General features: G+C 51.2%; 1 protein-coding gene across 2 annotated transcripts in view; it reads right to left on the bottom strand.

The window, feature by feature from the left end:
- Window positions 1-8,434: 8,434 nt before the first annotated feature.
- SPSB4 (splA/ryanodine receptor domain and SOCS box containing 4) overlaps window positions 8,435-13,284 on the bottom strand; it is an 82,830-nt gene continuing 77,980 nt past the window's right edge. For both annotated transcript variants that reach the window (XM_008586653.1, XM_008586645.1), the window contains one exon: window positions 8,435-8,642. In XM_008586653.1, coding sequence (XP_008584875.1) covers window positions 8,515-8,642 — 128 coding nt within the window. In that variant the 3' untranslated portion in view covers window positions 8,435-8,514. The remainder of the gene's footprint in view (window positions 8,643-13,284) is intronic.

Genomic DNA, 13,284 nt, shown 5'->3' with positions numbered 1-13,284 from the left:
TGACAGTTTTCAGTATAGAGTTCTTGCACATTTTCCTATTTTTGTTATTATAAACGTCACTGTTTTAAATTTCGTTTTCTAATTGTTCATTGGTAATATGTAGACATACAACTTTTAAAATATTGGCCTTTTATCCAGTGATCTTTCTAAATTCTATTATTAATTGTCATAGTTTTCTATAGATCCTTTTCTATGTATACAATGATGTTTTCTGCAAATAATAATGGTTTTGCTTCTTCCCTTCCAATTTTTATAACTTGTAATTTCTGGTTTTTGTCTTAAGTTGCCCAGGATTTCCAATGCAGTGTTGCGTAGAAGTGGCGATAGTGAACAACCTTTTTTGTTCTTCATCTCAAAAAGAAAGCATTCAGTATTTTATCATGAAATATGATAATAGATGTAGGTGTTTCATAGATATCTTTTACAAGTTTTATGAAAGTTTTTAAAATCATAAACAAACGTCAAATTTTAGCAAATGCTGTTTTTACATCTATTAGGATGATGAAAATTTTTTTCTTTTTTCTTTGGATAGTATGATGAATTGTATTACTTTTTCATGGTTAAACCAAACTTGCAGTCATAAAATAAATTCACTTTTGTCATGATGAACACTTTTATATACCCCTGGACTTGGTTTGCTAACATTTTAAGATTTTTGCATCTCTGTTTTTGAGTACTGTCTCTGGTAATGTTGTGTGCATGGTGGGTGCTCAGGAATGATCAGACGTATGAACAGCAGATTGTACATGGGTCGGGCTGTGTGCAGGTCATTGCTGTGAGGGCTTCACTGAGGCTTAGTTTCCCTCACACTCTCTACTCTAAACCAACACCTTTTCATCACCTGTCAAGGAGCGTTTCAGAAAAGTTAATNATATTGTGGAAAACAGTAAACACTCCAAATCAGGATTTTTTATTTATCCCCAGAGAGTTGATTGTTAAGCATTTACAAGTGCACCACTGTAGCAACCCAGGTCTCTGCTCTCTGCTCCTCTTTCCTGCGTAGGATGGATCTGGCATACTCAGTATTGACCAGTTTACTAATTTGTGTGTCTTTCCTACTAGAGCATAAGCTCCATGAGGGTGAAGATTTTTGTTTGCTTTCTCCATTGTAGTAACCTCAGTATCGACGGCAGTGACTGGCACATAGCAGTCGGTCAAGAAATATGCGTTGAGTGAGTGAGAGAATGAATTAGGTTTGTCCTCACATCTTCCCCCTTCCAATGCCTCCATGCACCGGTCCCTGAGCCCCGTGGACTGGCCTGTTTGCACCAGCTCTTTCCCAGCCCCTACCCCCACGGCCTCCATTCCGGCCTTCCTTCTGTCCAGGGAACCAACAGCCTTTTCTTCAACTTCCCCTCGCCTCCCCTTGCCTACTCGATAAGCCCCCATCCACAGGCCCTCCGTGCTGTCCAAAAACACACAGTGGACCTCATCATTCCTGCTTCAAACTCACTGTGGCTCCTGCATTAAAAAAGTCTAGTCCCAGGACCGGGCCCTGTCTCTCGTGTTACGTGGTTGGGTTGTGCTTTGGGCGGAATATAATCCTGATGGTAGCGAAGGCGCCTTGGAGGTGCTTCGGGTGTTCAGCATCTGATGTTCAGGTGACCGAGGTGTGGGAGTGCGACTCGAAGCTGGGGGATACATTTGCAACAAATTAGCTTTTATCTAGTTACACACTCAAGTTTTGCATTTTTGCAATTTCGTTTGTCTATGAGGATAGAAAAGTCCATTGAATATAGTCTCTTGACACCCATACACCTGCTATCCCGCCTTCTCTGCCCTGACTACACCAATCAGGGCCCCTGGTCTGCTGTGCTCTGAGGAGTCCAGCCAATGGGAGGCACTGACAGGAGAAGGAAGGCGGGACAAGAGACAAGTCCGGGCTGTGGTTGGAGGGCTGTGTGCTGCACAGCTCCTGGGAGGGGGCTGCCTCTTAAAGCTACAGTGTTCCTTTTTTCAGGTTCTGCTCCCTTCTCTTGGCGCTCCGAGCCTCGGGGTTTTCCCTTCACACTGTTGCTAGCCCAGGGTGCTTCACCCTCGGTTGTTGTTTTTCCAGACCCTGCCCACACCTCTGCAATTAGTCCCTTTATTGTTAAACTCTCCCAGGTCTACCATTTGAGTGTGCTGGCTGTTTCCTCCTGGAGCTCTGAACCACACAGGAATGAACTGGATGCATTCATCTGTTGGAATCCTAACCCCTAGTGTGATTGTATTAGGAGGTGGGGCCCTTGGGAGGTGATTAGGTCATGAGGGTGGGGCTCATGAACAGGGTTAGTGCCCTTATAAAAGAGGCCCCGGAGAGCTGGCCTGCTTTCTCCTCTCTGCCATGTGAGGGTGCAGGGAGCAGTCAGCAGCCAGCAACCCGCAAGAGGGCCCTCACCAGACCCCGGCCATGCTGCACCCTGCCCTCCGACTTCAGCCTCCAGAACTGGGAGAAATAGCTATGCATCTCTTGTTTATGAGAAGAAACCACCTGATCCATGGTACTGTGTTACTGCAGCCTGAACTAAGACATCCCATGCCCTTATTCCTGAGTGAGTACAGGCCTCCTGCCTTCATCACTGTGCCCTCCCTGTGCAGCTTGCCCTGGGCACTGGGACCCCCAGCAGTCCCCATCACACTCCAGCCCTTCCCCTGTCCCCAGCATTTGCTTCTGCTGTGCCTTCCCTCCTCTGGCCCTATGCTCACGCCTTCAGCAGGCGGCTGACACGGCATTGGCATGTTTGCACATCAGTCTCCTGCTGATGTGTGGGTGCTCTTGGGCAGCAGGAGTGCCCTTGGGTCTGGCGCAGAGCTTGGTATGGAGCTGCTTGTTCAATCAAAGTGATGACTGAAAGGCAACCCTTTTCTTCAAATGCCATCCCTATGCAGCAAATCTTCAGCATATTATCTCCCTTGGATGGAAAAATCCCCAGGTCCAGGCCAGTGTTACTAAGGCCTCTGGTGTTGGTTGGAAGAATGGGAAACAATTTACCCCAATCCTTCTGCATGGGCCGACTGGTCTGGGCACTTAGTCAACACAGGGCTCCTCATAGAAAAGAGCCCTGCTTTGGGGGTAGATAAAGCAGGTGGGAACATTGCCACCAAGCCAGGATTGGCTTGTCACTGGCTTATTTTACTCTCCAAACCCATGGGACAAGAGGAAAGGGGCATAGTTATCACTGGTCAAATGCATTATCTTGCTTAAGGAAGCAAGGTTTGGAAATATCAGGATTCCAAATCATTCTTATAGCCAGGTCTCACTATCGCAAATTCTTCTACTTAAAACAGTACATTCAAGACCAGACCATTTTCAGTCTGCTGTTAATTACTATTCTAAGGTTATTCCGATTGTTGTGGCAATGCTCTCTAAGAAATTCCCCACACCCTGTGGGCCTCACAGGTCAGGGAGTGGGGGGTGGAATCAATTTGTCAAGAATTGTGCAGCATCAGGGCAGAAGTGGCTGGTCCTTCCTTACCCACTCGTGACAGCACCCAGCTCAGTGTCACTGGAGGGAAGGAAGAAGGGCTGGGAAGGATTCCCTGGTTTTGGACTCGACCCCTCTGGTGATGCCTGCCACTCAGCATTCTCCCTTTTTGGAAATGTAGGGTGGGCTGGGTGGTGTTCTCTGGTCCGGGATGTGCATTCTCACTAACATCAACCGCCTCTCCCCTGAGACGACTTAATTAAGCACCTCATCCAGGGCTTCTCAGTCCTGGCTGCACATTAGAATCACCTGGGGAGCTGTAAAAACGACCCAGGCTGGGCCCACCCCCTAGAGGTCCTGATTTAATTTGTCTGGGGAAGAGCCTGGGCACTGGAGCATTTTACAAAGTTCCTTGAGGGATTCTAATGTGCAACCAGGTTGTGGAATCATATGACCAGCTCATTAAAGGCCTGAGAATTCTTCTTTTTCCTCTAGGAGTTCACTATCTAACCAGGGACTCACATGTTATCTCTGATGTCTGAATAAAGACCCTGGTGTCAGTGAGCTCCTTGACCATCGGTGGCCGGGACTGTAAGATACTCCAAAGTCGAGTACGGAACTAGCAGGCTCTCCCCTCCTCAGCCCTCCCTTGGTTGGGATGTGTGTGTGTGTGTGTGTGTGTGTGTGTGTGTGTGTGTGTATTATCCATTGAGGTGTATTATACGAACAATCCAGAGAAGCAAACTCAGAAACCTTGACATAGACCAGGGGATTAAGGCCCATGTGGGAGGCTGTCAGGGAGAGGTCGGGATGTCGAGCTGTGAGAGGGTTGGACATAGGGGTGGACCACAGAACAAAGGGCTCTTCTCCAGGGGCTACTCAGCTTTGGCTAACCTCACCATTAAGGAATTTGGGCCTTACCAAATCTACCAAATTAGGGTTTACCACATATCTCTATTTTTCAAGAGAAGTTTGAAATCTGGACTTTTCTGTTAAACTACTTAACTTTTCTGGGGCACACACACACACACACACAAACGTGCATGCACAGAGTAGGACAACAAAACACATCTGCAGCCTGGAATGGGGCCCAGGCCCCCAGGACTAGAGGAAACAGCGGGCCAACTTCTTGTGTTTTGGACTAAAACTGGGGATTTCCACTCTTTGTCAGAGACCTGAAGAGTGAAGCCACGTGGTCCTGTTTGCTGAGCATGCGTACATAAGCCTCTGCTCAGAGGCTTTGGCTGGGGTGAGCCCCGGGGAGCGTGGACAGCTGCCCTGGCACAAATCAGCCACCACAGAACTAGGTTACTTGCCACCCGTTGCCACTCTTGCTGTAATGTCGTGAGATGATGAGACCTTTGTTTCCTAGTGAAAGGTGGCCCACAAAGGAGCCAGCTGTTGGTGCAGATGATGGAGGAGAAAAGCAAGAGAAAGACGGATGGCTTTTATCCAGAAAGTGGCAGCATTAGGTGGGTAAAGAGTGAGCCAGGGTGATCAGTGGGCATCAGGTCTGCAGGGGACCATGCCCACTACATGCCATATTCACAGACAATTAAAAAGCCATCAGCCTGACTTTTTCAGCAGGTGCCCCCACAAGAAATGGGTCATGGAGAGAAAAGCCAAACCTCAGAGAATATGCCAAGGGTGAGAGAGGCTGGGTGCTGGGTTCTGATGAGGGGCACTGGCACCGGCGCGGGAGAGAGGGGTAACAAGGCTCCCAAGACGTCTGCCAGGAAGGACTCTCATTTGTGTGTGTGTGTGTGTGTGTGTGTGTGTGCAGGGAGCACTGACACACATGGAACCCTAGAGGTATGTGTGCCTCACTACACAGGCACCCTGAGCTGGCATGTGGGCCCCAGTGGCAGCAGGTGGCTCCCTAACCTCAGCTCGGCTCACTGGAGCTCAGGAGTTCCCTCCTGGAGAAGGCTGGGAGAGCCAGAATTCCCCAACCTGGAGATCCCCCCATCCATCCCCTTTCACGTGTTTGGCTCCCTCTGTTTTTTTGGGACTCAGCCTCTCCTCATAGGCCCTCCCTGAACACTCTCAGGGGTGGGCTCAATCTGCCCCTTGGCTCTCTAGCCCACCTCCAGCTCGCCCCTCCCTCTGGCATCATCTTGTGTCTTTGCTTGTGTGCTGATTGTCTCCCCCTTAGAATGTGAGGGCCAATGTGAGATCTGACAGGGCAGGGCCAGATCCCCTTCTCCATGTTCCCAGAACAGTGCTGAGTACATGCAAATGGCTAATACGTACCTGAGAAATGGCTGAGGGACTAAAAGGGCAGGAGACCCAGGAGGCCTCACGGCCAGGTTCTGGCTCTGGGAGCGCATCCTCCCCTCCCCGCTTAGGACTTTCCTTGCACTTTCCCATGGGCATCCCAGCTACAGCAGGCACTTCCACCTACAATCCACCTTTGCTTAACCCCGTGTGTCTGGTCCAGGGCTGTGTGCAAAGGGGCAGGTACAGGACCTGCCCTCTTGAGGTGCACTGCCCGCTGGCAGATGAGGTCACAGGGCGAAGAGGCGCCCAGTCCAAGGGCTGGGGGGAGGGTCCTGGTGCCAGGAGAAGCCTCCTCAGGCTGGGAGGTGAGGAGCTGACTCAGAGCCAGCAGGGGTTGGTGGGGTGGTTAAGGAGGGCTTCCCAGAGGAAGGCCAGTCTAAGCCAGATCCTGGAGAGGGTGAGATGAGGATGGGGAGGATGTTGCTGGGGTGAAGGAAACCCAGAAGCGGGGCTTGGAAGCTGAGACAAGACCGATGCATCCAGGCTGCAGAGCTGGTGCTGAGACTGGGACCTTGTGAGTTGGGTGAAGAGGAATCCTCAGTCACTGGCTACCTGGTCTAGCCCCAATGATGTGCAGAGTGGGGGGAAGTGACTTACCCAAGGTCACAGCATAGAAGGGAGGAAGATGGGACTCAAACCCAGGCCTCCTGACCCCCAAGCCTGAGGCCGTTCCTCTGCAGGAAACTGCCTCCTGCAACCAAAATAACTGAAAGCTGCCTGAGGCTGAGCCTGGCCCTGAGGTCAGAGTGGGGAAGAACACTGCCCCTGGCGCAGGTGGCACAAGTCTTGTTCTTTTGGTCCCTCCTCGTGAAGGTTGTCTTCCCTTAAAATAGCAGGTCCGGAGAGTGCCTCTTTTTTCCAGGAAGCCTTCCCTACCCCACTTCCTGAGCTCATTCTCACTTTATTACGCTGCACTAGAAACGTCTCCACTGGGGATGGGACACACCCGAGTACTGGGTCCCCGGAGGTTGGCACACTGTGTGTTGGTGGCCAGCACTACTGAGTGGGTGCCAGGCCAGTTCCAGCCCCGCCTCAGGCCCCAGCCTGGCTCTGACTCCTGACCCACTTCTAGCCTGGATCCTGCCCTGCCATACACACCCTCCAGCAATTTGCACTGTTCCATGGTGACCACATACACTTGCCACAGCCACATCCAGCCTACCTCCAGGTCTGCTTGGAAACCCGTAGGGTTTGCCCTGCCTGATCCTGAACCCCCTTGCAGAGCTACCCCTTGGGCATCATGGCCAGGGCATCAGGAGGTTGACCTGTTTTCCACCATCAAGGCCAGCTCTGCATGGACCCAGGACCCAGGCACATTCTCTCTTCCAGGGCAGGCCTTTGCTATATAGCTGGAGTTTGGGATCAAGTAGGGACAAGACCGAAGAGACGAGAAGTGCCTGGAGAGGGATTCACATGCCTGGCTTCTGTGGGTTTGAGGATAGACCAGCTAGGTTGATGGAAAAGCTCTCCCAGTGCCTCCCCAAAGAGCATTTAATAAACAGCTGGAGGACTGAATGACAAACTTTATTAGAAATGCTCTTCATTCATCGGTCAAATTCACATTAAAGTGGGGAGGGGGGAGGCGGTGCCGTCTGGGGCTCTGGTATCCCCAGGCTGTGATGATTTCCAGTTAACAATGAGTCTGGGCAGAGAGCATCCAAAACACACAAGAGGTGACAAATGGTGGTGGCGGTGGCAGCAGCAGCAGCATCGTCCGTGAGAGGACAAGGCTGGGAGTGGGTGGAGAACATGCCTCCCACATCCACCCTTCCAGTTACAAGGCCGCCTCCACAGACCCCAGGCTGATAAATAAACAGCACACCACACACACATTTGAAACAGGAAACAAACTCACAAAAGTCTCCTAAAGTGGAAAAATAATTAGCTCGAATAAAGCTTTGTGGCAGCCAGACTGCACCCTGAATGGACAGTTGCCCAGAGACCCTTGACACTCCAGGAAGGCTCCCCAGCCCAAGGACGTCATCAGACCTGGGTGTCACAATGCTCCAGATCCCCCCATGAGCACCTTAGGACTAAGTACTGTCCTCACCACACTCCTCTTTTAAAACACAAACTCTACTTAAAAGCATAATAGTCAAGGACACACTCTGTCCCTAGGGGAATCAGTCAGACTCATCTTCCCTGAATAGAGGTGCTGGGGTGTCCAGAGAACTGTGTGTCAGTGGCCGGGAGGAGGGCACATGGAGGGGTAAGTAAACAACATTCCGAGAGGTAAGCCCAAGGCGTCTGGATATTGCTTGGTCCACTTGTCAGCTCTGCAATTAGGCACCCCTGGGGAATAATCTCTCAAAGTGGCACAGACTCTCAAAATGTCACGACAATCCTGCTGCCCTGGCAAGGGGTGGGGGCTGGGAGGGGTATGGGGATCAAGCTGCGTTCATCATTCATTATTCAGAGGCAATTTTCTCCCTGCACTCGCCAATTTTCCCCTGGCCCTGTCTGCAACGGGGCACACAATAGAGATTCTTCTGCCCAAATGTTTTATTCATTCTCTTGAATAAGGAAACAGCCTCTCCAATCAATACGTGGCTGCTGTGTATCGGTGGGCAGGATTTCTGCCAGGTACAGGCTCCAGGCTCTTCGTGGCTTCCAGGAGGTTTCTGACTTGGGAGGGCTGCTTCAAGGGCAGTAAATACGTTGGCAACAGACATTTCGTGTCCAAAGTTGGTAACATGTCCTGGCCTTTCAGAGAACTGAATGCCCTGGGGAACCAGGGTGAGGGGGAGACCTCTTCCTGAATGTATTGCGTGACCCAGACTGTGAATGACAGGCAGGCCCAGGCCTGGTCTCTCTGTCAGTGCCTGGCTCACTGGTACTGCAGATAGTTCTTGAGAGACTGAGGCAGGGGCAGGGAGCTGATGTCCTGCAGGCGCTGGCGGCCCAGGGCCAAGCGGATGGATCTCCGGCACAGGTCCATCAGTGGCAGGGGCTCAGCTGCAACGACAGGGAAGCGGTTAGAGTCTCCCCCACACCTCCCTGGCACCACCTCACCTCCCAGCCCCCACTGCACACCACCTGCCTGCCTGCGCCTCTGAGCTGACATTCAGGGCCCAGGGCTTCTCTCTGAGGAGCATTCCCTGGCTGCCTTAGCTGAAGGCCCAGAGCAGTGTTTATTAAACTGTGGAATGCAATCAACTGGCTAGACTAGAGAGCGGTGAAATCAATTCAATGGATGGTGACCAGCAATATTTTTACAAAAAGAAAAAAGAGAAAATGGGGAGCAATGGCCATAGCATGGATAAATATATTGTCCCCGGAAAGCTTTGTCTCTGATGTAGGTGTTTAGAGTGTCTCGATGTGAAAAGTACCTCCCACTGCAGGTCATATTCAAAACTGTTTGAAAGCCACTGGGCTGGGGGTGGGGGGTGTGTGCGTCTGCAGTGGGGCTTCCTCTTAGAAAGAGGTTAGATTCTGAGAAACTTGTTTGAAATGACTTTGAACCCTCAAACTTCCCCCACAGCTTCCTTTGATGCTCAGCAGAGGGATGCATTTTCTTCCAACACCCAGTTCTGGAAAAATTCATAAATTAAAATGCATAAGCAATGGAACCTCTGGATATAGGACCAGTTAAACCATGTGTAACTAGGTTTATTGCAGACACTCTTATTAAGCTGATTCTATTCCAGACTCTCTGATTGACTCTGGGAATACAAAGATAATTAAGCCAGGGCCAGAAGTAGCCCTAGAAGTGGGGGAGGGCTCACTGTCTGGGATTGTAAATAGGTAATTTTAATAGAGTGCAATATATGCAATAACTACTAAATGCACAGGGACATACACTGGGCAGTTTCTGTTTGGAGGTGTTGTCTGAAAGCTTCAAAGAGACGACACCCAAGTGGGGTTTTGAAGGGTGAATAGGAGTGTTATAGGCACATGAGGGTGGGGAGGGTGTTCTAGGTGTGTTTTATGCCTACACTCTTGACCACACTCCCATCCTGTGTGATATTATTCCTAGCACAACTCTTGTGCTAGGATTTACCACTTATGGTTTCTTATATCTTAATACATTATAGAATGCTTTTAAAATATCACTTATTCTGTTGCCAAAAAAGCATTAAGATGCAGGTTCAGGCCTCCAGCATGTTCCTGTAGGCCTAGGGAAGTGAGGCCTGAGCAAGCCATGGGAGACAACACGTCACCACCATCATCTTCCCTCCCGATGCAGCTGATGCCAGCTGACCAGCACCAGTCTTCTCTCCCCCATCTCGCCAGCCCGTCCCGTTGCATGCCTCAGTGCTTTGTCAGTTTTCTCTGCCTAGAACTCTGTAAAATGGGGTCAGCAACACTTCCGTCTGTGTGCTGCTGTGATGACAGCATGATACCACATGCCCACTGCCTTAGAGGTACTCTCGAAAGTACATCTTGTTTCAGGCCAACAGCCCAAGAGATACCTTTAAAAAGTCACAACTTACTTATTGTGTCTAACAATGCCTCAGTACATCATCCTAATTGACAACAATGTTCTGCTCTGGATGAAGACTTATTGGAGCCAGGCCTGGATGTCTGGTTCTGTGCTAAAAATATCACAAGGCAATCATTTCAAAGTTCTCCAGTGACCTGAGTTTTCCTAAATTCTCCATCACGAACTCCCTACATGACCCTGGGTGAGCCACAGGACTGTCCAGGGACTCTGTTTTGCTATCAGTACAACAGGGAAGTTAGCTCAACTGGTTATGATGGTCTATGTCAGTGATGGAAACGAGTGGAGACCTTGGCACAGAGATGGGTGACTTCAGCCGCTTCCCTAGGCTCCCTGAGGTCTTCCCTGCCTGAAGTGGAGAAACATCATGACACGAGTCACCACCCTACCCCCATCCCTGCATTTAAATTTTGAAAGAAGATCAACACTTCAAGATCAAGATCAAATCTAAGGTCAAGAGGTGAGATTCTTTTGCGGTAATTTTAGACAATGGTCAGCCTATGGGGGAGAGTTTGAGTGACAGCCCTGAAATCTGAACTTAAGTATACCTGGGCACTGTTTGTTTTCAGGAAAAGAAATGAGAAGACACACACATGCAAGTACACACACACTGTATGTGTCAGACACTGCTAATCGCTTACCCACAGCCTATGGTTTTGGTGTTCAAAGACTCACAGAATTGCTTCCATGCCTCAGGGCCTCCCCTCATGCTGCTCCTTTTGCCTAGAACACCCTTCCCTACACTTCCTGCCAGGAGCATGCCTCTTCTTCCAGGACTCAAATCAAGTGTCACCTCCTCCCCAATGACTTGGCTCCTCTGCCCCTGGGTCTGCACCTGTCAGGTGTCAATCCACTTAATATACTATGCAAATGGACAAGTGTATCATTACCTGTAGAAATGCTACATCTAAAATATGGCATCCCTTAGGGCCGAGCCCGTGGCGCACTCGGGAGTGTGCGGCGCTGGGGCGCAGCAGCGCTCCCGCCGCGGGTTCGGATCCTATATAGGGATGACCGCTGCGCTCACTGGCTGAGCGCGGTGCAGCTGGTCTCAAAAAAAAAAAAATATATATATATATGGCATCCCTGTACCAACTGGCCCTGTCATGGCCAACAAAGACCCTATCTAGAATGCATTTGAAATTCGGAGAGTTTTCTCCTGACAAACTTCACTGTTTCCCCAGCAAAAAGGGTTGTGACTGTAGCCAGGACATGAGGAGCATCTTCAGACGAACTCTGTGCCAAGAAGCGTCATTGGCACAGATGGTTCCCACAGCCCAGGTGGGGCCCTTTTTCTTTCCTGGGACAGAGAACTGTCGAGTTGCTTCATGTGCACAGGAACGTAGTCCTAAATAACGGGCAGCCTTCCCTAGCAACCCCGCAGAGTGAGGACGTGAGAAACCTCCAAAGGGGAGAATCCGGGACAGGGAGTGCTTGAAAAATTCCATCCGAATTTTTCAGCTGGACAGTGTGGGGCTGTTCAAAAGACGAAGGCAGTGTGCTCAAGGGGCAGCCCGGGCTCAAACGCTTGTACCCCTCCCACCCAGTTTCTCTCTGAAATGACAGAAAAGATGTGCACATGTGTGGGTGCGTGTGCATGAAGGACATGATAACAGTGCTGGAAAGCAAGAAAGGCAGTCAGCAGGCTAGACATGTGGGTAAATTCCAGGGAGACAGAAAGCAGGTGGGATATGCTGGTGGAGAAACCAAGCAGAGAAGCCAGTAGCCCTGTCCACCAGGGATGAGCGTGACTTTTACCAAAGGAGCCCTACCCAGAGAAGCCCCAACCTCTGTGGAGCAAACATCAGGGTAATCCCAACACCTGGGCAGTTGTGTTCCCGTCTCTACCCTGGCTGAAACCTAAGCTTGCTCTCTGCATGAGGCGGGCAGCCTTTGGGAGAGGCTCCTGGCTGGCTGTGAGGTCCAGCCGAGAAGCTGATGGAGCATGAGTGAGCCCTTCTCTAACGCAGAGGTGGGAGCGACTGCTGGGAAAGAAAGACATTTCCACTTAGATGAAGGACTCAAGGGCCTGGCCTGCCCGCCAGCCCCCTGAGTACGCAGTCGCCCATGGGAAAGTGTGTCCAGAACAGATTCTCACCCAGACCCCCAGCACTCCCAGGGGAAGGGGAGCCGCACTGCTGCAGAGCACACAGCCGCCGCCTTCTCAGAGGCTCTGAAAGAACAGCCTCTCCATCCACCTAGTCTGAGAGTTGCTCCGGGAGGTACTCCAACGAAGTGAGAGAGGGGCCCCGCGAATGGATGGCAGGCGCTTCTAGCAAGAGAGGAGAGTGACAGACACTGACGGGAAGGAAGATAGTGGAACGCTGTGAAGGTCCGTTCCATCTCGGAGCCTGGAAGAACCCCCTTCCAGTGGCCACTGTTTCTCTGAAGGGCCACCCCACCATGTGCTGTGCCTCCTACCTCTGACCCTCAGCTTCTCCAGATCTTCCACTGTGCCCTCCAGAACTGCCACCCACACAGAAGAGCACACCCTCAGCTCCTCTGAGGCTCCCTCCACCTCCCACCTTAACCAAGCCGAGCCTTCTCTCTGAGGACCCCACCACTCAGGGCCGGGACATTCGGAGCTGTGCACTCACCATCTGCCTGGGAGAAATCCCACTTCCTCTGCGGCTCACACCACTTGGTTCAGCCCCCTCTCCACCCACACCTGACAGCCCCCTCATGACAAACCCTCCACAGGGACAACTCTCCCATCACTTGGTCCTCATCCTCAGGGACCCTCTCCTCCATCCAACCACCCACTCCCCGGGCCATACTATCACCCCTAAATGCCCATTCCTGCACCACAGTCTCTAACCACTGCATCGGCCACCCCCGCTGTGACCATTATTTCCCCTCAGGGAGACTTTGGGGCCACCGAGCCCTCTATTTCTGCTCAGCCCACACCACTCCTTTTCCTCGCCTCCCTCCCCACCACTGGAACAACCTGCTCTTCCCGGGGCCACAGGGTGTGGGGCAGTGAGAGGCTGGGGGAGGTGCAGACTTGGACGCTGAGAAATGAATCAGGAACAAAGAGCATCTCAAATTCAGTTCATCCCTGTTCAGTTTCATTCCAGGGCCTATGTGGACTCGGCTTCTTTCTCCTGACCCTGCCACGCAGCTGAGCAGAAAGTGGCTGAGCAGCCAGGAGCCCCG

The sequence above is a fragment of the Galeopterus variegatus genome, unplaced genomic scaffold (genome assembly GCF_000696425.1).
Source record: "Galeopterus variegatus unplaced genomic scaffold, G_variegatus-3.0.2 Scaffold111, whole genome shotgun sequence".
Taxonomy (NCBI): Eukaryota; Metazoa; Chordata; class Mammalia; order Dermoptera; family Cynocephalidae; genus Galeopterus; species Galeopterus variegatus.
The sequence above is the reverse complement of the archived record's forward strand: the minus strand, read 5'-3'. Positions and strand labels throughout refer to the sequence as shown.